At 44.0% G+C, this 26,695-nt stretch overlaps 1 protein-coding gene across 5 annotated transcripts; it reads left to right on the forward strand.

Annotated features, from left to right (window-relative positions):
• Positions 1 to 716: 716 nt before the first annotated feature.
• On the forward strand, positions 717 to 22,970 carry LOC119460731 (medium-chain acyl-CoA ligase ACSF2, mitochondrial-like). Of its 5 annotated transcripts, none has more exons than XM_037721797.2 (16): positions 717 to 1,097; positions 5,181 to 5,346; positions 5,999 to 6,127; positions 6,215 to 6,268; positions 6,328 to 6,446; positions 9,066 to 9,113; positions 9,568 to 9,685; positions 10,243 to 10,338; positions 11,209 to 11,357; positions 11,435 to 11,526; positions 12,257 to 12,333; positions 12,788 to 12,895; positions 15,142 to 15,287; positions 16,422 to 16,563; positions 18,979 to 19,089; positions 22,138 to 22,970. In XM_037721797.2, the coding sequence occupies exons 1-16, from the start codon at positions 958 to 960 to the stop codon at positions 22,255 to 22,257; spliced, it is 1,815 nt and encodes a 604-aa protein (XP_037577725.1). In that variant the 5' UTR covers positions 717 to 957; the 3' UTR covers positions 22,258 to 22,970. The 5 variants fall into 5 exon arrangements, 4 of the variants coding, with proteins under 4 accessions (XP_037577725.1, XP_037577728.1, XP_037577727.1 ...); XM_037721796.2 differs by having other exon boundaries at positions 723 to 1,097; positions 5,178 to 5,346; XR_005193885.2 differs by lacking the exon at positions 16,422 to 16,563 and having other exon boundaries at positions 720 to 1,097; positions 5,178 to 5,346; positions 22,138 to 22,290.
• The last annotated feature ends 3,725 nt before the right edge of the window (positions 22,971 to 26,695 follow it).

Here is a 26,695-nt window from a genome sequence, read left to right on the forward strand (position 1 = left end):
ATATTTGCCAGTCTGCCAGTTCGGCGACACCGAGGGAATGGAAGCGTGAGAAACCACCTGTTGTGAGCATAGCGCCTTAAAAAGAGGTTTCCAAGAAATATTATGAGAGGAAACACAATGTGAGAATATTACTGCGACGTATATTAAATGACGTACAACTGAAAATGTGCAAGTAACTATAACCAGATGTTTCTTTCTTTCTTTCTTTTTTAATGTTTGCCGCTATAGTGGCTGTAAAAACGCCCACTCGTCGTAACGTAAAGCTTCTTATTTGCTGTTTCGTGGCGAGACAGGGTTATTTGTACAAAATGTATTAAAGTGTCGATCGATATGCAAGCAAAGGCTCACACATAAGGATGCCGACATCCTTGAGAAGTGATTGGGCACCAACATGCACAAGAAACTTGGTGAACTTGGCGTTCCTCTTCCATGGACAATTCCATGGACAACCAGCACACGAAACATTAGTCGAGTACATTGCGCGTTGTTCTTTCCACATTATACGCAAGGCAAAACTTCGTGTTATTACTCAGCCGCGCAATTTCCTAGACAATCACGCATAGAGATCCGGCACAAGGTCTCCATTTTTCGTCAAACAATCCCGGGCAGCAAAACTACGCGTCACGTGAAGTGCCCGATATACGCGCGAGAAAATTTGATGTCGTGTGGGGCGATTCACGCTCTTCTCTCCCCTTTCGCATGCCCGATTGGTGCGCGTAGTACTTCTGGGCCAGCGCTTATCAGAGGAGGAGGTGGCCTTATCAGCAATCCCGCCCTCCTGGCACCTTGCCACAAAAACATTGCCGACACGCCGCGCGGTGATACATATTGTCGACGACCAAAGCTTTTCCTCATCTTGACGGCAAACATACATATTGCGTCTCATCAGCTGGGTTGGATCGATCTGCTAAAAGCAAGTTCCCAGCAGTTTCGCGTCATGCTGGCGTCCTAGGCTTGATGCTCCTACCTGGGATGGCGTTGGCCAGCACGCATTTGGCGCTGCGAGTTCTTGTTGATGCGAGGCATTTTGCGCAAGGTCGACTCCTGTGTCGCATTTGTGTGCCTACGAGATGCAGCTTTTCATGCAGCGGTCAAAGGTAAGCTTCAATGAGCACTTTGTTTTAGGTACTGATCGTGTTGGCGGGCTACGGTAATACACATAGAAAAATATTGACAAGTGTCTCAAATACGTGGCTCGCAGAGCCCTCGTGTGTTGTGTGAACGCCCTTAATAGTACTGACCACCGCTTGGACAACCCTTATCCCGAACGTGTCACAAAGTGGTCAGCAAGTATGCAGCTCGATGCCCGACACACGACACTTCAGTATTAGTGCCATGTAGTCGTTCGCTATTTCTGTGGCTTTCTATCTGACCGTCACTTGCTTCAGATTTCGCAGAACAAGCGTCGTTCCAGAAGTGAGCTTCCGTGCATGGATCTGGTATTCTTGCGTATGACTTGCGGTCTGCTTCTTGGTTACCTTACTTGCTCAGCTAGTATTTGAAAGCCACTGGGCGTTTGACGCTTATTAAAGTTTTGCTAATTTGTAATTTTTAATGTGTCAAGTACTTAACATCGTAACTTTCGCATTCTCAGTTCTAGCATGGTTTTGTATGCAGATGTGGGTTATGTCCCTATTTACAGCCAAAAGTGCCAGCTGGAAGTAGGTCGCTGGCAACCTCTACAGACGATACCTTAGTTAGCCCTTCATTTTTTTAACTTAACGTTAATGTCGCAGTAAATGGTGCATTTCAGAAGTGTGGCGATTCAGCGGAACTTTAACGACTGTAGCTGAAGGTTTTCTTTCAATTCTGCGTAATCATCATTACCGTTAGCCACAGACTTAAAGGCTTTAATGCAAAAACGCCCGTGTGCTTGCGTTGTAGTGCACGTTAAAGAACCCCAGGTGGTCAAAATTATTCCGGAGCCCTCCACTACGGCGTGCCTCATAACCAGAACTGGTTTTGGCGCGTAAAACCCCAGAAGAAGAAGAAGAATAACAAAATCTATATTGATTGGTGCACACTCTCTTAGCGAATAATTATGGCCTCTTAGAAATAATGATAATATGCTGCCGCTATGCAGACTAGTAATTTGTCTACAGTGCAGCGTAAGTATGACTTATTAATGTTTATACTGGTTGACTTAATTGTGGGAAAGAAAAACCATTGTAACATATTTTCTCTCTTTCATACCCTGTTGAGCGACACTATTCAATTCAGCACTACACAAACAATTTGTTTGCGGTGGTCTCGTGGCCACATATAGAATACTGCATGCCGCCATCGAAATTGCACTCTCCAATTAGCCGACGTTCGTGTCGTTGTGTAGAATGGTTCTTGCGTCTGTCGGGTATTGATTACTGGAGAATGCGTGTTGCGTAATTGTACGGCAAACTCCAAGCAAATTTTTCTGCTTGTCGGGATGAATTTGACTTTCGTGTTAATACGAGCGCCATTGGACCGACGGTTGAAGGAGTATCGTATGGCTCAACAAGTAAGATCAGCCTGAGTGTTGCAGCCTGACAAGGGGTAAACCAGTCGAGCCCACTTGGTCAGACTGCATAACCGAGGTGAGAGAGCCGAGTTAGTACACTCTAGGCCGAGTCGGCGCCCCTCAGTCAGCGCACCGTCTTGTCTCGTCTTGACGCTGCGTGACGCTGCAATTCCTTTTTCACCATTCTACTCGTACTATGAGGCGCATTATCTTTTCCGTCACAAATTAGTTCACGTAAATGTCGTCGAATCGGACTGCCTCACCCTATGACCTCTGGCTCGACGCTTTGCCGTCGGCTTGATATCATCATCAACATTATCATCATGTCCACTGCCGTACGAAGGCCTCTCCCGACGATCTCCAAGTGGTAATTACCCTAGCTGACACGCCTGCGAATTTGCTCATTTCATCGCACTACCCAATTCGCTGTCGTTCTCGCCTGCGTTTTCCTTGGCACCCGTTATGTAACTCGAACAGACCACCGGTTATCTGTCGCGCATTACATGGCCTCCCCAGCTCCATTTCTAGACTAGAATATCGGCTACCACGCTTGATCTGGGATCTATTACGCATATCGTATTTGACTACATGGCTATTTCAGTGGTCGTTAAGTTCTTTTCAAGCTACTTTTCTAACCTTCAATGAAGGAAGCTTGAGAGAAAGTTAAGGACCACGCAACCAGTGATCGAACAAGCGGTTCGATATACGTACATGAACCTAAATAGCGTATCTTTGTTTTTTTTTTTTTTTTTTTTTTTTTTTTTTTGGGGGGGGGGGGGGGGGGGGTACGAGTGGCACGAAGACAAGTTACCTTTGCTGCTTTTGTCATCGTGTGCTGCGAGAGAGGCTGATGGAGCATCAAAACAAACGGCCTCCGGAACTGGGACCAGAATCGACTGTTTTCGACAGTTTAGTCCTCAGTGCGGTTGCTAAGGGCATGTACCTGTACACAGCCGTCTGTCGTGGTGCAATCGATTTTACTATGGCTGTTTAATATTGGGAGGTCCATGCTGTACTTAAATCAGTATAGCATCACATATTGCTTAGGCCTTTACGACAAGAGTCAGTTCGTATTGGCTGGAAGGGCAGGTCAGTTTTGAATATTATCGGGTGGTCAGAAAACACCGAACACGGCCCACTACACGATTTCTGCGCTTATCGAATTGAAGGAAGATAAAACTGAGGCATTTACTAAAATCATGGGAATTATTGACCTGCAAGTTAGAAAATGCTAAATAAATAGTACTGGTGACTTGAATGCTGATCGTCACTTTCATCAGGTTATCGCACGACTCAGTAAACAATGCCCGAGAGTCGTTAACAAACTCTCATTAACATTCATAAGAAGAAGGATAAAACTGTCTTGGCAGCGTATCGCGTGGTGCGACGCCTGCTTATCAGTGTCTACTGCACTCGTTCGAGTTTGTAGATGACGTAAACAGATAAACAAGGAAGCAGTTTCCGCTCTGGCGTTCGTACAGAAAGCGCATGCAAAACGAAACAAGAAAGCTTTCCTCATTGCAACTAAAATGCCGCGTTCTTTCTTTGAGGATGCCAGCCGCATGTGCGATGTGCGCAGCAGTTTAAAGAGACACTGAAAAGAAAAAATAATTTGAGCTGTATTAGTAAATTATATTTCTGTAATGCAGCAAAAAACAATGACGACAAAAACACTCATATAGTGAGAAAAGGTAAGTCAGAAAAGACTAAAAAAAATTCGACATAAATTTTGAGAATCGTCTACTACCGCGGAAGCATTCTTTGGCTCGCTGTTACTTCGCTTTTCCTTACTTATTTAGCTTATGCATATCTACCCATCGCTATCAGCAATCTACTATTACACTGTTATACCTATTACATGTGTTGGCTTGACATATTATGCATTTATTTTGCAGATATAAGGCGTCACGTGATGGACCGATTTTGCTGGGGTACTCGCCAAAGAATGCTTACGCATTAAAACGAAACGCCGGTGGCGACGCAAACTTGAAGTTTACGCATCAGCTAGCCGTGACGTCATACATTTTCATGGCGTCTGCTCGGGCCTAGAAAAATTTTTGTCAGCAAAGATAAATTGCATTGTACTGTAAAAAAAAGGCCAGATACCGAACTTAGCAAGTTTAGAGAACTTTTTGATGCACCAACTCTGGCCGAAATACGAGAACACACCTTGAAATGCCGTGACGTCACACTGACGTACCTACGCTGCGGTTTCGGCGCGAAATTCGAAAAATCAAACTTTGAATTTCAACCGATTACCGCAAGCTGAAGTAAAATGGTGCTTTGAAAGAATACTTAATCAGTTTAAACTGTGTCATTCTTTGTCGTTAGTGTCCCTTTAAACAGTTCCGGAAATATCCACGCGTGTTTGCAGCAGCTTCAACCGAGAGGGAAAAAATGTAGTTTTTTTTTAACTGCCTTCTAAATGAGTTTCTCACGTAGCTGTCTTAATCGGCACCCATTGCAGAATTGGTATGGAGTAGGATAGGGCGAATATTCGATACGAGAACTCACTATTTGAAATTGTCGATTATGTTTGCGTTGGAATATAAGGGGAACCTTGCAATGCCGTTGAGCTGAACCTTGTTCGTTTGAAGCTACAGCATGTTTTGCACAAAAGTTTGCGACCGCAAAGTGTGACGGCTACGAAACTGGAGCCATCACTCCTTTTTATTACTTTCAGAAGAGCGATGACGAAGCTAAGCTACTACCACCGACCCGGAAAGGAGCGCCTCTTTTCTTACACAATAGGTGACGTTATTGACAGGACAGCGGAAGCATGGGGTGACAATCTCGCCATCGTGTCCTGCCACCAGTCCATCAGGAAGACGTACGCCGAGTATAAGACGGATGTGAGAGCAATGCATGTCCTCGCTATTGCCTGTTGCATTCAGCGATATTTTGGTCTGAGAAAGTCGTTGAACGACTTTACTACCAGATTTCTGTATTGAATACCGGTTGTGGCATAGCATGCACTTCCCATTTACTCCTGTACTCTGCTCAGCGTTATCGAAAATCGGAGCGCCCACAAGCAAGCCGTTTCGCTGCAGTCTGTCAGTTTTACAATATCTCGAGCACGAAACTCGCGTACAGACTCGCAGTGTGAAATGTAATGGCTATCGTCCCACGAGAGTGTTGAGACAGAAGCAGTAACCGAGAGCTGCGCCACCGTTTGTCAAGTCATGTGGTTAACGCATTCTTTCAAACTGTTTTCCTTTAAAATTTAAGCCATTACACCCAATTATGGTCTCCCCCCAACTCCTTATTGACTCCATTTCATCACTTACCCAGAACGCTGTGGTGAAGCGAAAAAACTGTTTTCAGCCGAAGGTTCCTCTTTCTATTCACCGCGATAATCGACTAGAGGGAATGATGAAGCTTTTGCCGGCTAAATGCTTCTCCTAAGTTCAAGGTTGATCAGCGTAGGCAGCCCGTATCTTCGCAAGAAATCAATCAGGCAGCTATTGACAAAACTATGACTCAGTGCGCTTTTCCTACTTGCAGATTGACCACTTTGCAGCCGCCCTGATATCGCTGAAGCTGGGCATTGGCTCCAGAATAGCAATTATAGCACCCAACATGTATGAATGGGCCGTCGTGTTGTTTGCTGCTGCCAAGGCAGGTTTAGTATTGGTAAGCATTTGCAGCGCCATTGACTCAGATGTTCACATAGTCTTGCGTTCTATACAGCAATTTACGGGAACTCTTCTATTTCGACAGGTCAACGTGAACACGACCTACGAAATTCATGAACTGGAGCACTGCCTGAATCACGTGAGCATAAACGGGGTGGTCCCAGAGGATCGGGTTTATATTACTCGAATTCATTTCAGACGGACTGCAAAGCTGTGGTTTTGTCGGAGCAGTTTTCGAAACAGGACTACTACAAGTTGCTCGTTAAATTGGCGCCGGAGTTAACATCGAGCTCTTTTGGGAATCTCAAGAGTGCAAGGTATGCTAGTCAGTTCACTACGGTGAGTGAATATATTCCGGCGTTTTTAAGGTTCAAAGAGCAAAGAAATTTTATTATTTCATTCCTGAGTTAAGTGCGAAGATGACGATATCTTTCATTTATTTGCCTGAGCTTAGCAACTTTCATTGATTGGTCGAGAACTTGTGCCTAATGTAAGTACAGATTAGAGGTAATAGCAAATCATAATAAAAGCTGGCAACTTATGAAACTCAGTTAAAGGCAGACAGAATAAATTAAAGGTTCTCCAAATATAGCTATGAGGTTAGTGCGTGTAAAGAAGCCGGTACGCGATGACACAAGGCGCATCTGCGACACTGAAACCGTAATTCACCTCTTCTTAACAATGCACTGTTCTACCGCTACATAGGCGTTTCATAAAGGGGGTGATCATCTTTATGTACAGAATTTATATAAATCGCCTGTATGAGGTAGCATAATTCTTGTACTTGAGCTTTATTATTCGAAGAAGTGGACATTACTAACACGAGAAATCAAAACACATATTCAACTAATGAATGAAAGTTCACCAATTATGTTCTTAATTAATTACTTTATTGCACATATTGAAATTTACGAATTGTAGCCGGTGAGTTTCCAAAATTTATCCACTTGAAATGAATTTCCAGGATTACACCAGTTTCGAGATATTATTGTTCTAAACGTGGAACAAATACATGGGCGTTTCAGTTAATTACTTTGTTGCTTCAAGGCATGAAAGAGCATTGTGCTAACAAAACGCCGGCAGATCCCACGCCCTGTGGAAATCGATGTTATGCGATGCAGTGTGCGGGGAGCCTACCAAGTTAACAAAACGACCATGCGAGCCCCAAGACGTAGGTGGCTGTTTCATGACCTACATGACATGCATGAGTTCCTCAGGAATCCCTTTAGCTAGACCTAAGCAACCTTAAGGCGAAAGCCTTAGTCGTGCTCATGAGTATGACTTCGATCATCAACCTTTAGCCTTTTCCTTCACTTAGTACCCACGTCCGAACCCATTTCGGTGGTTTTTGAGTGTTAATGTTTTCTCGCTGAGTCATTGTCATTTTTTCTGAGTCATGCTCAAGACTATGACTTCTACCATCATCCTTTAGTGTTTCTTTCACTTAGTACCCACGTCAGAACTCATTTCAGTGGGTTCTGAGCGTTAATGTTTTCTCGCTAAGTCATTGTCATTCTTGCTGAGTCATGCTCAAGACTATGACTTCTACCATCATCGTTTAGTGTTTCCTTCACTTGGCACCCACGTCCGAACCAATTTCAGTGGGTTTTGAGTGTTAATCTCTCTTCGCTGAGTCATTGTCACTTTTGCAGAGTCATGCTCATGACTATGACTTCTACCATCATTCCTTAGCGTTTCCTTTCCTTAGTACCCATGTCCGAACCCCTTTCAGTGGCTTTTGAGTGTTAATGTTTTTGGCTAGGTCATTGCCATTTTAGGCGGCTGTTTCATGACCTATCATATATGTTCGTCTGGCACTGTTTTCATTTTTTGCCAATTTGGGAAAATACAAAGTTAACGAAACGACCACGAGAGCACCAAGACGTAGGCGGCTAGATAGATAGATAGATACCTTCAAAGTGGCAAATGTTCGCTAAGAAATGTTTAGCATTTAAAAAGTAAATGGGACAACAGTACATTCTTACGGCGAGTTTGATGGCGCATATCTCCAAACTGGTGTCATTCAGGAAATTTACGTGCCAGAACCACGATTTCATTATGAGGCACGCCGCAGTGGGAGGACTCCGGAAATTTGGACCACCTGGGGTTCTTTAACGTGCACCTAAATCTAAGTACACGGGTGTTTTCGCATTTCGCCCCGACCAGCGCAGCATGTGTGCGTTCTTCTTCGAGCTCCCTCTATTCGCAGGCCGGGAGTCTTGCTCACAAGATAAGTAATTGAATGAGTAAAGAATCAGAGAAAATTGCGCTGAAAATGGGACATGCAAAGAACGCCCACATGCTGCGCTGGTCGGGACATGCAAAGAACGACCAGCGCAGCATGTATGCGTTCTTTGCATGTCCCATTTTCAGCGCAATTTTATCTGATTCTTTACTCATTCAATTACTTATCTTGTGAGCAAGACTCCCGGCCTGCGAATACAGTGAGCTCGAAGTGTAAAATCGCAAGCACCATGGCGTTAACAGCGAGCGAGCTGAGATGTCTTCGTGAAAAAGCAGTGTGAGGCGATTTTTAATCATGTGGTCTCAGTCTCTTTCTCTAGATCAACCCTTTTCTTGACCTAAATCTTAAGCCAAAGTGTTCTCTATGCAACGGTTGACTGTCTCTGAGTCGGACAAGCGGCGCATTCTAAATAGGCTGAGTGGTTCGTGAGGTGGCTGTCAACACAAATGTCTCGTTCACACATTCATTGTCGTTTTGGCATATATAGGATAAGAGGCAAGTGTCTACGCATTCAAGATTATCCCATAGCGAACGAAGTAGATTTTACTTAAATGGTTTTACTGAGCCACGCGACAAACCGTGCATAAATTATGAGCGTTGCTGGTGGAAATTCTTTACGGCGCTTACATTTCTCTAGGTGACTCCACAGTGGTGGCGCAAGCGAGCTCATTGAATAATCTTTCGTTTGCAGGCTACCCAGCCTGAAGCACGTCATAGTCATTGGAGAAACAGCAAAACCGTAAGACTTTCTTCCATTTCTAGCAAAAAAAAAAAATCTCTTATATGAACATTGCTGCTCTGCTTGATGGCTCGCTTGGGGAATAGAAGAGTGAACTAATGTGAACCGACAGAAGGGCGATCTATTTTCCTTTATTTCGCTGTTATTTTTGGTGCAAATACAGACTTCAATGTTACGGAGTCAAAAGTGTTCGTCATGTGATCTACTTCTTTTCTGTTGACAATCAGCTCAAGGAATCAGACCTGTGCTTTACCAGGCGCAAATTGTAACTCATTCGTGAAACAATTTGAGTAGAACGTTTTGCTTGAGAAGTTTTATGTGGTACCCCTATACCTTTATTAGAATGTGGTATATATGGTTTTATAATTTTTTTCCTGCTTACAGCTAATGTTGCTCCTCACCAACAAGAAATAAAGCTCACAAAAGAAACAAAATAAAAATTTTCGCTTTGCAGAGGTACGGTTAAGTTTGCCGATCTGATGGAGTCTGTTACGAGTGAACACCTCCGTGCCTTGCGCTGTACTGCTTCCAAGTTGCAGATGGACGACGCTGTCAACCTACAGTTCACATCAGTAAGAGTATCTCTAAAACACAGCATTGTTCGATATTCATTAGAGAGACACGTTTTGCCGTTGAATTCGTATCTTGTACTTATGAAATGCCAGCTCGATTTAGTATACGCCGTGGCTCGACCTGTTACGTGGATTTCAGAAGCTGTATTTAAGCCGCATTTTAACTGATGGTGTTACGCCACTCTCATTCCCGAAGTCGTTTCCTGCGACATCGCTAATTTCGCAAACATCTCGCCACTGTTTACCTGTTAATGCTAACACTATTAGAAAGACGTTTATTCTTAGCATTACGGTTAAGGAAGTGCTAACGTTTGGAAATTTTGATTATTAGTAAAAAAATTACGTTTCCTACTAGTGTGAGTATTTTGTTGCCGGAGAGAGGCCGAGCCCTTCGGAGGGACCGTAAAAGCATCGATTACTTCTGATGACTATGTCAACGTGGCATGCATTGTAAGAGGCATTTCATATCGTTTAATATACGCCTCAGCATGACGCAATGCGATTTTTGTGACCTGGGTGTTAGTTTTAAATTGTGCTGATGGAGTTATCATACGCAGGGAACAACAGGAAAGCCCAAGGCGGCACAGCTGTCTCACTTCAACATAGTGAACAACGCCTATCTTGTAGGCCGGCGGCTCAACCTACACAAGCAGGTATACTAAATTGGATAGCATATCTGAAACGCGAACGATGTGTACATGCAAGCGCATAGTTCGCTCAAAGAAATTGTCGTTATGACTGAAGGACTCCACCCACTCAGGACACACGCACTATACTGAGCTGTCCACGCAAAGTTTTTATTTTGAAAGGACCAAAATATCGGAGGTACTATTTTTGTTTTGCCAAAGGCTATGCTATATACGCGATGACTATCTCGCATATACACTTATAAAATTTTACAAAAATGGAGAGTGTCATTTATAAAGAGAAAGATTGCATATCTACACGCGAGTTCATTTTGCTTAGGAAGGCACCGCCGGAACTAATACGTCTTTTTTTCTTGTTTATTGTGATACTTAGTAGGTTGAGAAACACATCCGTTGCTATACCACCGATGTTGTAACTGTACCCTTGTGCTGAAGCAATTTATTTATTTATTTATTTATTTATTTATTTATTTATTTATTTATTTATTTATTTATTTATTTATTTATTTACAGATACCTTACAGGCCTCAACAGAGGCATTGTGTAAGGGGGTCAAATACAAAAGTTTATACAAATTAGGGTAACAATAAAAAACATAACTGCAAGATAGAGCTAAGTACGAAACTAGTGGTCACAGATATAAGATCGCAAGATACTGCAATTCGGAAAAGATCATATGAAGTACAAGACAACTAAGCATCATGGAACACAATAAGGGAACTGCACAAAGGTTGATACATACGCAAAAAAAAATAAAGTTGTATGAATCATGAGAACAAACGGACGTGCTGAGCTTTATCAATGAAATATAAATTGTGATATCTGGCATATCACAATGTTATAGCACACTTTGATGGCACCTTTGAATTCTCGCAGGGAGAGGTGATTTGTCTGAACGTTCCATTGGTTCACTGCTTTGGCTGCGTCGCTGGCACAATGTCGGCGGCCATTTTCGGGTCTACGGCTGTAATGCCGGCGCCAAGCTTCAGCGCCGCTGCTGCTTTGGAGAGTATTACAACAGATAAGTACGTATGTTATGTGCAGGGTTTTTGTGCAGGAGTTCTAGTTCGTTATTCGTAGAATGTGTGTCTGCCTTCTGCAGGTGCACTTTCATCTATGCCACACCAACCATGTACATTGACATGCTACAGCATGTGGAACACGGTTGTTACGACGTTTCATCTGTTCGAACAGGTGCGATTAAATTTTTTTCTATATTTCGTGCTTGAGATAGTTGTCTGCAATAATACTGAGGTAATAAGAATAGTGAATGCTTCTGTGTAAGTGTAGGTATAAAATAACAATACCATTTGCAAGTATTCGAAACATTTCTAGCTTATTTGACATAATTCGTCTTAGAGAACAGCATACTTCAGGAAATCTTGACTGCTTGATGTGTTACATCCAGCAGTCGTTACAAATTCGAATATGAAGAATTACTTTAAATAAACAATTCCGCCTGTTTAATCTAGAAAATATTCCTTTGTTATGCGGCTGAATTTCTGTCACTCATAGCTGTCTATTTATTTAGGAATGAGAACGTTCCTACCATGTCACGTTTCTCAGTCTGTGCGCATAAGGCGTTTTTCGCAAAACTCTACATTCAGTGATAGCACGAACATCAAGTAATTTTTTCTTACTGTAAAGGCGAGCCTCGGCTCCACGGAGAAAATGTTCGCAATTACTGTGAGACATTTATTGGGTCCAGTTATTCATAGCTATATGTAATTAAGCTTAAGATTGGTCAGAGACACTAATGATTTTGAATAATTTCTGCGGCACCAGATTTGAGAAACATTTTCATTGAAAAGTTTATTTTTTCAATCCGCTGGATTGGAAGTGCTATAGGAACTTGACTTCCTTCATCAAAAGAACTGAGGATAGTTCCAAAGCTGAAAGCTAACACTAGCGAACATAAATGCAGCTGTCGTGTCTGGTGCACCGTGCCCAAACCACTTGGCAAAAGGCATCACGGAAAAGCTCAATGCGAAACGAATCCACGTAAGTAGGTTACTTTATTTTCAGAGTGAAACAGAAATAGACAGTCTTTCACTCCCGAAAGTTACGCTATGGCTACCAGGGATGACGGCTATGGGGGGAGAGGGGTGTAACACTGTAACACTCCGAACCCATCGGAATACACTCACCTACGCCGGGAATCGAATATACGACCCTCTACTTGGTAGAAGTACGCCATGGTTATTGAAGTACCACTGCCGGTCACAATCTAGAGCATTCTGTGCGAAAAACAAAGGTTATGACTACACATATACACAAAGAAACATTTTAGATTGAAATCGTTCTAATCGATCGTGAGTTACAAATTCTGCTTAACCGCTACCTTAAGTAGTCTGCTCTATGAATACATACATTCCTTTCCGATTTCCTTTCTACGATTACGATTTCCTTTGTATTTCCTTTCTACGATTTGTCATCAACACATCTACTTGTGCAGGTATTGTATGGCACAACGGAAACGAGTCCAATAATTACAGCGAATGACCCGAACGAACCTGCTAATCAGTGGATAACTTCGGTGGGAAGGCCCTTAGACCACGTTGAGGTGAGTGCGAACTAGTGTTCACTGTCAGTAATGCTGTTCTAAGTAGAAGTCTAACAGCCCCACGTTTTTTCGTTATCCACCGTGGGAGCCAGTACTCGCATAGTGGTGTTCTTGTTCCTTCGGAAACAAAAGTATAACTTTGTAACGTTGAACAACCTTGAAAGAAAACTATGTACCGTCGAATAGCTTTGTATTTGCGATAACTTTCTAGAAATATATGACACACCATGGAATAATCAGTGCTTAACACACTGGTACTCGTGTCAAACGTAGGCTATGGTTATATGAATCCATCAGGAGCGGGTCAAGTTAGAAGTCGGCCTCAGACGGCCCAACTCGACAGTGTGTACATGAATTCGTACATGACCGGCCGAGATCAGTGCGGCAGCCTGCGTCGATGCCAGAGATAAGACTTTCGCTTCGGGTAATCACTGCAGGCTTCGAACCACTGACCCAACCCGGCCGCGTTTACATGTGCAATTCAGATGGGTCGGGCTGGTTCACTCTAAATTGTGCAGTCGTACTGGCTCAGCCAGACTCGACGCTCGCTGAGCCCGACCGGCTAGCCTTTACATGAGCATGACCGGAAAATCTCAGCGTGACAAGACGACTCAACCAGTTCTTGTCTGGTTCATGTAAACGGCCGGTGATAGTGACGGTTTCAAGGCAACCACATTTTCATCGAAGCGCAAGTTCTGGACGAACAAGGGAATGTTTTCTTCAACTGCGAGACTATATGCGATCCCGCAGGGTTAATTCATATCAACAAACTTAATGTCTTTATTCTTAACTACGTAGTTTTAACTAATGTTTTATATTGCATACTTGTGTTCAACGTATCCAAAGCTTGGGACAGCTAACAGAAATTGAACGGATATTGAACAGATATTGAACGAATATTTGACGTATAAAAGTTTGAATGCGAATAATTCTTGACGAGTTCAGCCCACTTTTCTGTAACGGGCATCTGGCCTCTTTCGCGAAACACGATAATGCTCGACATGTGCAGCTGACATAAAATCTCTGACGTCAATCGGGTGCGGTCACGCTCTGCTCGGGATCAACGCAGAACGCTCTAAAAACGCACATTGTACTCGCTGCGGATTTCTAGACATGCACATACCAGTGCTAATATGCATGTGCCAGTGGGTATATGCCCCTGGGCAACCATAATCATCATGTATATATGTCGTATATATAGAATGCGCACGTCGCAAAAGCATCAACAGTTCGCTGCCGAACACTTATATCATTCATAACAACCATTCTCTGCCAAACCAATCATGCTTCGCATTACGTAGGTGTCGACGGGAATTGAGTCTGCATATTTTTTTTTAACACGAAAGTGTTTTATGCCGGGGTCCACCAAGACTTCACTGACGTATTTCCGTCACGGAAATACGTCAGCTTACAATGTACACGAACATAATACAAAGAAAGAAACCAGAAGAAAAAGTTCCACAAACATGCAAAATTTGAAAATCGAACCCACGACCTCTCGGTCCGCGACGATAGATCGCCGAGCGTTTAACCCATTGCGCCACAAACGCATTTGCAGACAGCTACACAGACGCGCCTTATATATCTAACACTCCTCCGTGTACCCGCGCTCTTGCTCGGGGCGGTGCCGCCGCCTACGAGCAGAAAAGAGAAGTACTGCATTATGACACTAACGCGCACCGACAGTGAACGCTTCGGTGGTCTCAGCACTACGACGCCTCGATGCCAGCATTCGAAGGGACGCTGGCATCAAGAAGCACTACCAACGCCACCTAGGTGGCGTTCACCGTACTCAGCACAGCGGAGCGTGGCCTCCGCAATTAGCTCTGAAAATGTTTCTGAAGTTGATCGCGGAGGCTGCAATTACGACGCGCTGTACGCGCTGATTTGACTCGGTGACGATTCAGTTACGTGCTTTGTCTTGCGCGTTGTATTAGTGTGTCAGTTACGTGCTTCGTCTTTCGCGTTGTGCTAGCGTGTGCAGCGTAGTGCAGCTTCCATATGCACGACGGTTGCTCATGGTCATCGACGTTGGTAGTCGTGATGGAGGAGACGTGCCACCAGGCGTCAGCGTGGGTGCATCAACGCCTAAGGGCGCTTTAGCCACAAAACACCAATAGACATTATATATCAATGTGCAATAAACATTACACTACTTCTGTGAAGACACGTTTCACTTTCGTGTTCTATACCGATTCCTATATAAGAGGGATCAACCACATTTTTTGTTACGATTCCTTTTCAAGGTAAAGATCGTGGACGATAAAAACAGGATTGTTCCCGCTGATCAGAGGGGCGAGCTGTGTGTCCGAGGCTACGCGGTCTTCAAGGGCTACTTCAAGGAAGAAAAGAAGACTAAAGAAGCCATACGACATGGCTGGTACCACACTGGGTCAGGTCTGCTTAGTACTTGCTCAGCGTGCTTAAAAGAAAAGCTAGACCTTGCATGTTCCTTGCACCAATCAGATTCGTGCCCTAACACAGTGAAATGAATTTGTTTCAAATTGTGACGAGGAGACAACGAAATCTTCCTGAAAATTATGACAGCGTCTGTATAGTCATCTGATATTTGCACATTGACGTTGATCGGCTTTCATTTGTGCAAACCTACGAAAAAAGGCCCCCAACATATACTTTAGTATGCATATATGGCCTTATCTACGCTCTAATATTATTTCATATTTCCCTGTTGTTGACAAGAGGCAGCTGCACACTAAGTGGGTTAACTTCGCACAACTGTGCCCACCAATGACAAAAAGAAAGCTTGACAGTGAAATCCCAGCATCCTCACCATAACAGCTGTTCTGTTCCAAAACTAAAACGGTGCACACACATTTTTCGCGCCAGTAATGTATTCTGATGCTGAAGCAGGAGGTAGCGGATTCACTTACAACCGTAGCGGTCGATTTTCATTGGGGGTAGTATGCAAAAAACGCTCATATACTGAGATTTGGGTCCAGGTTAAAAAACCGCAGGTTGTTTAAGATAATCCGGAGTTCTTCATTACTGCATCTCTCATATCTCATGTGTCGTTTTGAGACGTTAAACTGCATAATTTGATTTTGAGTTCAGGTACAGAATGCAATAGAAATGAGGTACTGCACAAAGCATGACGTCTTACTATCCTGTAAAGATGACGTATGCAGAGGGGCCACCTAAAAGAGCGATTCATTAGATATTATAAACCTAATAGTGACCCGCACTATGAGTGCACTTTTGATAGCTAAAAACCAAGCACAAAAACAAGAAAGGACAATAGAGGCAATTTAGCAGATGTTCAACCTGCACACGAGCACCTGTCCAGTTGGACAGCTCATTAGAACCAGACAATAAGACAGGTGCTCACAGGCACTTGTCCGATTGTCACTCTTGCCCTGTGCTGTTTCCGGGCTTGGGTTTTAGCTATGAACATGTACAAATTAGCAGAGCAGTTTGCTTTCTTGCATGTACTTCTGTTTCGATTTCCGCGCAAGTGTACTTGCGCACGCAAGTGGTGGAGATAAAGTGGGCCTCGCACATTATTCAGTGACTGCGCCATGATGGCTGAAGATGGACGGGTGGCCATCCTGGGTCGCATGAGGGACGTGATCGTGCGTGGGGATGAGCATGTGCACCCGCAGGAGATCGAGAACTTCCTCTACACCCATCCCTCCGTGCAAGAAGTGCAGGCGAGTGAGCACTAATACAAATTAGGACCTTGGTAATGTGACATGATGATGATGATGAGGATTATACTAGGAGAATGACAGCAAACTTGAAAAAGGGAGAACTCGAGAGGCAGACAGAGACAAAGCGACAGGAAGGTGGCTGGACTAACAACTGAACTTTATTCTCGAAAACAACGTCCCCCAAGACCGTATTGAACGTGCGCAAGGCACAACATATCATGTCCATGGTAATCACCTTATCTATGCATGGCAACACTGGTCAAGAAATTGAAGCTTTTTCTTGGTTCTTCTATTTCTTGATCAGTGTTGCCGTTTATAGATAAAGTGATTACCATGTATATGATATGTTGTGCCTTGCGCATGTTTAATACAGACTTGGGGGACGTTTTCTTCAAGAATAAAGTTCAGTTGTTAGTACAGCCACCTTCCTGTCACTTTGTCTATGTCTGCCTCTCCAGTTCTGCCTTTTTCAAGTTTGCTGGCATTTTCCCAGTATAACCATGTACCAATTAGCCTAACAAGCCACTCTCATGAGGATGATCATGGTTTATTGAGTTTTATGACGCCAAGGCTACTTGGTCAGGGAACGCCCAAGCAATGGTGATAGGTCGGCTCAAGTCTAAAGTCACAGACATATGCAAGTCATAATAGTACTGAAAGGCAAAAGAGTTTTCCTGTCTGTAGAATTATTGTGCAAATAACTTTCTTATTGTAGATACTGCCGAAACGCTGGATTCATATCAACAACGTGCGTTTTTTATAGTTCCGTAACTTATAGTGATTATAATGTAACTTATATATAGGATTGCACAAAGGTAGTCATTTACTTTTTTTAATATTTGAAACAATACTGTTATACCACTCCTGGCGTGATCCAGTCAGGATGTATGGCTGCCACAAATGCATATTTGATATATAATTATCTTTCGACAATATATTTCACCTAGTCCATGCTACAATAAGAAAGAAGGTCATTCTGATTTACATACATATTACATAAGTAACCAGTTTTTTTTATTAAATAGCGAGGAGCTGGCGTTGCCCCTCGTTGCGAGGCACGGAACAAATCAATAAGGACAAGCGGCTCTCCGCTATCAAGAGCCTCGATGCCGAGGCGCAACTATGGGCTGTCCAGGGGGCCCACGATGCGGTGGTCGGGCATGCCCTGACTGTCCCAACGTGGGAGCGGCCCAGAGTCGCGTACCTCAGGACTTTCATTCGAGTTTTACATCCATCCATCCATAGCGAGGCACTGTCGGCTTGTCGAATAACACAGAACAAACGAAAAAAGTCAGAGTCTTCAGCGATTCATTCGGCTCCGAACTCATTTACTACGACAGCAGCTTTCTCCCGCAGTGAAGGCCGCCGTCTTATTTTTGCTTGCCTGCTTTTTCCTCAATTAAGTGGTCTCACCAACTACTGGGAATATAGACAAGAAACCAGTGGTTCTAAAGCTGTTGGCTGGAGGAGAACGGGGTCACTGTCGGCTTCACGACTTTAGGGGACGCGGAATATGCGAAAACAAAGCCCACCTCATTTTCATGCACGCTGCCTCGGTATACGGGATGAAAATTTTCAGCGACAGTCAGAAATTTGCGATCAATCTTCACTATAACAACCGGTATTCACAATTACAGTTGTGAACAAAAATATATTATATTTCTTCATTTTGGGTCCCGGCGAGCTAAACTGCTCAGAATGTTGGTGCTGGGCTATGCCAGACCGCCAGCTTAGTGAAATAGTCACTTTAACACGCTTCCCTGCTGCATTTTGCACACGACATAGCCCAGCCATCGCGCACACAACTTGCGTATTCCAAGAAACCAGTATGTCAAAATACGTGCGAGCTGGTGAAGGAAAATCTTAATGGTAAGTGGAAAGGTTAGCCGAGCAAAAGGCTTTGTATGCTACTACAGGTTTAATATGTTTCATATATAACACGAGATCAATGGAGAAGAGCAAAGAAAAAAAAAACAACGAACATGCATCCACTCGTGCACAAACTCGTAAAGGTATAACAACAGCTTGAGCACCATAAATTGAACAAATAGAAAAATAGATATTTACGGCATCGTCCAGAAACAAAATGTTATCTATCTCTGTCCCTTTTGATGCACAGGCGCACACCCTGTTTGACATTATCGAAAACAATAACAAATCTTAGGTACGTATGTATTAATTTTCACCGAAAGCCACATTATTAAATATTTCTATTCACTACTGTATATCATGCGCTAACCTGGCTTGGTTGCAGAACGTATGCTCCTTGAGCTGTCGGAGCTGACGCAACATTTCGTTGACATAAAGCTGATCTTATGAGGTCCAATAATTTTTTTTTACTATCATTGCTATCTCAAACTCTCAAAGTTTATCAGTCACATTAGAAACTCGGTAACCTGTTACAACTGTTCACAGGTGGTTGGCGTCCCGGGCGAAGGACAAAAGGAGGAAGTATGCGCGTGGATTAAGCTGAAGCCAGGACTTAGCCTCAGCCAGGAGGACATCAAAAATTTTTGCAAGAGAAAGGTTTGTATCCTTTCAAGTCCTTGACGCCAGTGCTTCTGAGAACTGCTCTCATGCTTAAGGCTTCTCATATTTCGTTGCCATGTTTATCAAGTAAGACGCAGGGAGATTCCAACAAGGACTGCCACATATTACACAACGCACCTTCATGACCAACACGTTTTCACAGCCTAGAAAATTTGAAAGCTATTCATTGGTTAACCAGTGCCTGGTCTCCGACTATATTAACGAATCATTTACATTTCTGGTCGAACGATGTGTGCAAAGGCTCAGGGCTTCAGCTGCGCATCAATATTTATTTCATACAACCATCTACTTTTTCAAAAAAAGAAGTTAGTTTAATACCTTGAGCGGCATCGGAAACCATCAGCATAAATGTAAATACAGACGAGGAAATATAGAATGAGCAAGCCTCTTGCGCGTGTTTACAGAAACTACAACCTAATATTGCTGCGTGCATAATGAGGCTACCACATGGATCGTATGTCAAACGTGTTCTCTTTCCGGGCGCCCATTTTAAACTGCACGTGACCGCCGAGCTGTGATACGAAGTCATATATGTGTACCTCGTGGTTATCGAATACACGCGGTGGGGGCGTTGCGCCTAAGGCATTGCGCTACAGTAGACCGAGGGCGCAGCATCGAATCCTGGCCGCGGCGGCCGCATTTCGATGGCGGTGAAATGCAAAAGCGCGCGAAAAAAAAGAGGTGGTCAAAATTAATCCGGAGTCCCTTACTACGGCGTGCGTCATAATCATATCGCGGTTTTGGCACGTAAAATCCCATAGTTGAATTTTTTATTGCGATAGCAATTATACGAACACTCTAGTCGAATTTCTTCCATCGCCATCGTCGTCGCCGTGAGATTCCGTATAAAGTCCAAGGGCGATAACACCATCGCCGTGCGCCCTACGCTGTATGTGCGCGTGAAAGCACGCGAGAAGAGCCGACGATGCGGCTCAATCTCGCCCGCGCGAAAGGGAGGAAAGCGGGCAGGAAGGTGTGCCGTCTTTCGCTGGGCGCGAGGCACCCCACGTTGCGAGGCATCGGAGGGAGGGGAGGGAGGGGGGGGGGGCGGCATTTTACTCCAGCTGCAACTGCGTATGTGGCTGATGCGCGCGGTCGCGCGGCCCAATCTTGAGAGCGATCGGCTTTGGGGGCAGTCTAGGTGCGTCGGCGGCTCGTAGCTTTTTGCGTGCTGTGTGTTCTCAGCGCTCAGCAATGAAGGGATAAACAGCACGAAGGTACTGCGAACTTCAGTCGTAAGTTTACTCCGGTTTCTTATCCTTAAATGCCACTAGTTAGGAGCAATCCAAACATAGCCATGCAAAAGTCTCACAAATGATAACTTTATAGGTACTAGTTCAAAGCTAAATCATAAACTTATAATACTCGTTATCTTCAAGCCTGGGAGCCAAATGCTGCGTTTTCTTTTACCGCTTCACTTAAATGAATTCCTAACCTGAGAATACCGACTACGGCACGTTATACCGCTCTTTGTTTGCTGTTGTTGTGCTATTGTTTTTCTTTTCAGTATATTTTGTTTTGTGTGTGTTCGATGTTCGAGGGCCGTACTGAAAATAATGATCAACTATTTTTGGCTCACAAATCTGAAAGCGCACAAGGATGGGTGTTTGGTGGTACGTGGCGCCATCTTGTCTGTATTTATAGATGACTATTTATCATCACGGGTCAACCATTTTTAAAGATGGCCAGACAAGCATTGAAGATAAGCCTCGGAGTGCTTGTCCACGGGCCGCCGCGACTGAAGTCAACAAGGAGGCCGCTGATGCATTCGCCAAAGAAGAGAAACGAGTAACGATAGACGAAATAGCGAAAGTGCTTGAAAGACAGCAGAGTGCAGTTCGGGAAATGATTGCAAGCTTAAGTTAGAGGAAAATGAATGCTGCTCGATATACGTTAAAACACTGCGGAAGCTCCGTCGTTCATTCCGCAATAAGCGATCATCAAGAAAACTTATCTCGAAGCACGGCGATGCATACTATCGCACTTGCCACTTAACAGTGGACAAAACTGAGAGATTGGAAGTGCTTCTGCACCCACTTAAAAACTGATCAAATTTAATGCTAACGACACGAAACAGCAGAGGCGATGCGTGCTGCAGTGCGCTACTGACTTTAATAGCATGGAATAGAATTTTATCGGTAGTGTATGTCCAAGGCTTTCCGATCAGTGGAAAGATGTATGCCGAGAAATTGGGACTATGAGAAAAACATGAACGAAAGTCTGAAAAATAATGTGACAAAGTTTCGCTTTCTAAAAATTAAATTATGGGGTTTTACGTGCCAAAACCAGTTCTGATTATGAGGCACGCCGTAGTGGGGGACTCCGGAAATTTGGACCACCTGGGGTTCTTTAACGTGCACCTAAATCTAAGTACACGGGTGTTTTCGCATTTCGCCCCCATCGAAATGCGGCCGCCGTGGCCGGGATTCGATCCCGCGACCTCGTGCTCAGCAGCCCAACACCATAGCCACTCAGCAATCACGGCGGGTAAAGTTTCGCTTTCTCTAATGCAGCGTAATCACTTTTGAATAGTTGTTGCTCATTACTTTCAGTACATCAGGTGGTAGTCTTTCATGCAGTGTATAGAATTGGTGTTCATATTGTGTTTATTGTGATATCGTGTATTCTTTGCTTGTGCTTTATGTCAACGACACCATGTATCATATTTAAGGTTATTTTGTACCTATAATAACGTCGTGTCTCTGAGATTGTTGTTTGTTGTGTTGCTCATTGATGCGCAATATTTTTTATTTGTTGTTTGCATTAGGGACATTCTTTCTGTGGTGTGTTTGCCTGCTCCTGCCATTGGTACTGGATTGTGGTCCCACTGAAGCCCATGTAGTGGCTTTTTGACCACTACCCTAAGCATTCAGGATGTTGAATTAAGGTTTGAGTTCGAATTTAAAATTGGTTCATTTGGACTAGAATATCACCCTGGTAGTCAATCTTATTTTATTAAATTATCTAGGACACAGACTCGAGTCAGTGCTAAGCTTCTCGTCGGAAACGTACTTTCTTTTGCAGCTGAGCCACTACAAGATTCCAAGATACGTGCTGTTTGTGAGCGAATTTCCCAAGACAGTATCCGGAAAGGTCCAGAAACACGTCATGAGGGAAGAGAGTCGCAAGATACTACACTTATGAGTCTTCTTCAACATTCTTTGTACATTAAGAAAGCCAAATATTCGCAGTATATTAGTGTCAGAATATATAATTAACTTTATTTCTATCGTTTACATCCGAGTTAGAATAAATCAAGGAGCTTAATAAAGTGAAATTTTTAATGTCAAAAACCTCACTTTTGCATCGAGCATAGCCGATGTCGAGGTTAGCCAGGAGGAAAGCGAGGAAGGGGGAAGCTGTACAGCAGGTGAAAAATATAAAGAACGTGTGCGTGGCTTTGAAATACAGAAAAAAAAGGAAATAACATTCGACTCCCCTGAAGTTCGTGCGCAATTGAAGATACATCTACTTCTACAGAAATATATGTATATTCTACATCTAAATATGGAACAGTTTTCTTTTCCACAGATGTAAGTACACAGCTACGTATGCATGGTGTATGAAACTTGCATGCAACAATGAACGTAATATACACACAGTCGAGCTTGCACTGTGTCTGCGCATTAATTAAAACGAATGTACAGAAGCTTTTGATTATCTCTACACGTAGGACGTAATCACTGCAGCACTCAATAAGTGACTAATATACGCGTATTGTAACGCGGCATAAAAGAGAGGTTGAAGAAGAGGACGACGACGGTCTCTGCAGCGAGCAGCAGCAGTTCAACCGCTATCTTCCCGATTGACCATCTCTGCCAGCCTTCATCTGTAAATTAACACACAATCACCCGTAACAGTTTTGGTGGAGGTGCAGGATATGGATCTCCGTACCTCTCGTTTAAGAGAGCACCATTACACATACCCGTACCTGCAAACGCAGAACTCAGGCTGTACAAAACTACCAGAGGCAGCAACCTTGGGTCATGCACCTAAGAAAATTCTTATAGACCTCCGGGGCTCCTCATCACCTACCTCGCTAAGCATGCGTCGATAAAAGTATTGCACCTGATTTTTGTTTGGCCACGAATTGGAGAATCGTAAATGTCAGCCCTTGTTTCATTGAACCGCATTAGAACATGGGCACAACAATTCACATGGGATTAAAAAGATCAGACGAATATTACTTTTCAAATGAGGAGGGTGATCGATCCTCCCAATACTCGGATGTACACACAGATTCCATAAAAGGACTTCAGTTCACCTGAATAGTTTCAGAAATTGTGGAGGTGACCACATCTATCTTTTTTTATTATTTCGAGCCCTATTTTTCAAGAGTACAGTATACAAAAGCTCTCATGTTCCTCGTCTTTTTCTAGTAAGCCCTTGTCCTCAATGGATGTGAAATATATTTATAACCATTAAATATATACATCCCGCAGCAAAATATATACAGCCAACGCTAGCGTTGTGTCTTATTCCACTCTACCTTTTAAGGTAGGTATTGTTTACACGAGTGCAAAGAGTATATTCGTGAAAATAAGTGTGGTTGTCTGCTAACTGTCATATAAAGATGAATGAAAGAATGAAGTCAGTAGAGATACTACTCGTCATCCTTGCCTTTACACAACCCCTATGTACCAATTCTCCTTATGTGCGCAAGGGGATGACACAGGATGCAACCTTGCACAAAACGTGCAATCATTGTTTCTTGTTCGGGACGGAAACCTATGGCGATGGCTACACAGGAATGCCTCACGCCTCTGAAGCATAGAGGACACAGCAGCTAATGTCTTTCTTTCTCGTTCGTCATCGTTTGCATGGTAGTCCTTAAAAAAATGGCGGCTCTCCCGTAATCGAGAGTAGATGTAAGCATGAAATGGCTGCCGGCAAAGCAAATTGGTGCCGCAACGCAGGCCTGAGAACTTACTGAGTCGGAATGAACTAGTTTTGGACTGAACCTCGTTGCAAATCTCGTCTCGGCCAAACAACCATCCGCGGTGTGCCAGACGCTGCCGGCCTGGTCATGCAGCGTGGCGCCATCCCTCGAAGGAGGCGGTGAAGAACCCGCGCCGCGGAACTCGCGGACCGCTGGCGTTCAAAAGAGCACAGGCAACGCTGTCTCAGCGCCAAAAGATGACAATCAAGTGTATGGTGCCCTGTATCTGCCTTTTGAACGTCGCTCTTGGAAATGACAAATAAAGCTTCAGCGTACTAGAAGTTCCAGCTTGAGTGATGTGAACAAACATTAGAAAGAGCTTGGAAGCAATATTTTCTGTAACTTGTTCGGGTACTAACTAGCGTATGTAATGCGGTCCTGTACAAAGGGTTGGGGTCCTGAGACCCCATTTTCTTAACTTTTGACTGGTTGCTGGGGTGATCTTGTTTTGTTCTCGCAACGATGCCCGGATGTTCTCGTTTAAGGGCCCGGATAAAAGCTCTGGCTTTTGGCTCAAGGTCACTTGAAGGTCGCCGACAACGAGAGCTAAAAGCATTTCATGCGTAAAAGACACGTGCACTGTCCTCAAGGCATCATCATTTGTCACGGACGTCCACGTCCTGCGGCTGTATAGGTTGCTGCGAACCTCGAGCTCGAAGTTTTAGCTCGTCCGTAAACGCGCTGCCCTTGGTGGAATATTGGTCACCGGTGACGTGAACGTGAGTGAGCGGAATAGTGGCACCATCTGGTGGCACAGCGTTAAACCAGAAAACGCGCATATCTGTTATTGCAGTAACGAAGTATATTTTATTCAGCTGTTGGAATCAAGGTTTGGCTGCGACATGATCGTTAACATGCAGCCTTCTTTTTTTCTTCGGCAAGAACACGAACGCAACACGAAAACGTCTCTACTGCGTTGTGTTTGGACAAAGCGTCAAAAGATATCGCTACCAATGTTGTTACCGCAGTTCACCTTACCGGTAGGTAACCCGGTATTACGTGAAGGTTAGTACGCTTACAGAAGTCATAACTCTCTATTCATTCCTTGTGACGGCGAAACCTATAGAAGCCCACAACACCACGTAGGGCTTTTATCATGTGGGTCTACACCCCCATGTCTTCATAGCGCATCGGCGTAATGGATTCGTCCATCTAACATACGCCTTCAGGCGCCAATTGATCCTGTTCATTTAAAATCTTGTTTCTCCACTTTTCTTGAATCTTCAGGTTCATAAAAATCGCTGCAGCTGCAGCACTAATTGAGAACGTTAATTGTTCAGTGAGTTTTTTTCAAAGTTATGAAATGTGGACTCCATGCGAGAACAGCCTACAGAAACGTCACATATCAGAACACCCAACTTAATCATGTCTCGCATACTTGGAAATCACTTGTGCGGCCACTTTTAAAATATGCCTGCTGGAACGAAACTGGAAATACCGCGAAAGAAGTGAACCCGTTGCGTGACGACATACTGACACCCAGAGCAAACAAAGCCGTTTATTTCCCACTCCTTTACCGAGAAAGGAAGAAAAAAAAAATGTGCTACACAAGTTATTCATACTTGGAGCTCAGGTTCAATCACAATTGTTTGAACATTTATGCGGTACGGTTTAAATATCGTTATTTGCATCAGTGTTTTTGCTTTTCATGCACTATAGCGGGGTACACAGCTGCGCATACAGCGCTTGATGCACTTACACGCAGCTTCACAATAATCTAGCACTATAGATAGCAGCTGCGCACAGATGCTGCAGTATTCAGTAGAGTGACATGGGAGGCACAGTGCTGTTCATTCTGTTTTCTGTACCCGTTCGATGCGTTATCGACGGGCGTCACACAGCATTTAAACCAAGAAGGTTGTGCGTGTGCGCGCGATACTCCTGCCGTCAGCCGACAAGCGCTATCAAACCAATGTTATACTAGAAAGCAGACTAAGCGGGACGCCACCTAAGCGGCGTCCACTTTTTTTTTTTTAACACGAAAGTGTTTTATTCCGGGGTCCACCAAGACTTCACTGACGTATTTCCGTCACGGAAATACGTCATAGAACATAACCAGAAGAAAAAGTTCCACAAACATGCAAAATTTGGAAATCGAACCCACGACCTCTCGGTCCGCGACGATAGATCGCCGAGCGTTTAACCCATTGCGCCACAAACGCATTTGCAGAGAGCTACACAGACGCGCCTTATATATCTAAAGCCCAGACCACACGTACGCTTGCAAACGCGCGCAAGCTCGCGTCCGCACGCCCACGCATGCGCAGACGGTGCGTCACGGCTCGTACGCGTCGAAACGCGGCGCGATCTCGGTGATCAGCTCCTCTCAGTTATCGCGCGCCTGGGCTGCCTCGCTGCCTCGCGTCGGCGCGCCTGGCTACGCAGCGACGGCGCGGTACATTCAACTCTCAGTTAAGCAGAAATATATCATGCAAGAAAGTGCTTCTTCTTCACTTTTCGTGCTGATCTAACAGCTCCAAAAAGATAACAATTACGTTTATAGATATCGAAGCATTTTGAAGCACTTTGAAGCATTTTGAAGCATTTTGATACGAAGTGGCGTCTGCCAAGGTGTAAACAAGTGAAGCCAGTGGCGCGCGCTGTCGCGCGTATTTGTGGATGCAAACCGCCATTCCTCGCTAG

Source organism: Dermacentor silvarum, chromosome 8, assembly GCF_013339745.2.
Source record: "Dermacentor silvarum isolate Dsil-2018 chromosome 8, BIME_Dsil_1.4, whole genome shotgun sequence".
Lineage (NCBI taxonomy): Eukaryota > Metazoa > Arthropoda > Arachnida > Ixodida > Ixodidae > Dermacentor > Dermacentor silvarum.

Bases quoted from the DNA above. Each gene is read 5' to 3' on its own strand.
- LOC119460731 (XM_037721796.2), top strand. From the start codon at position 958: ATGCTCCTACCTGGGATGGCGTTGGCCAGCACGCATTTGGCGCTGCGA. The intron at 5,347-5,998 runs GTGAGAGCAATG...TCCTACTTGCAG, and splicing joins ACGCCGAGTATAAGACGGAT to ATTGACCACTTTGCAGCCGC. The intron at 11,358-11,434 runs GTACGTATGTTA...TGCCTTCTGCAG, and splicing joins GAGAGTATTACAACAGATAA to GTGCACTTTCATCTATGCCA.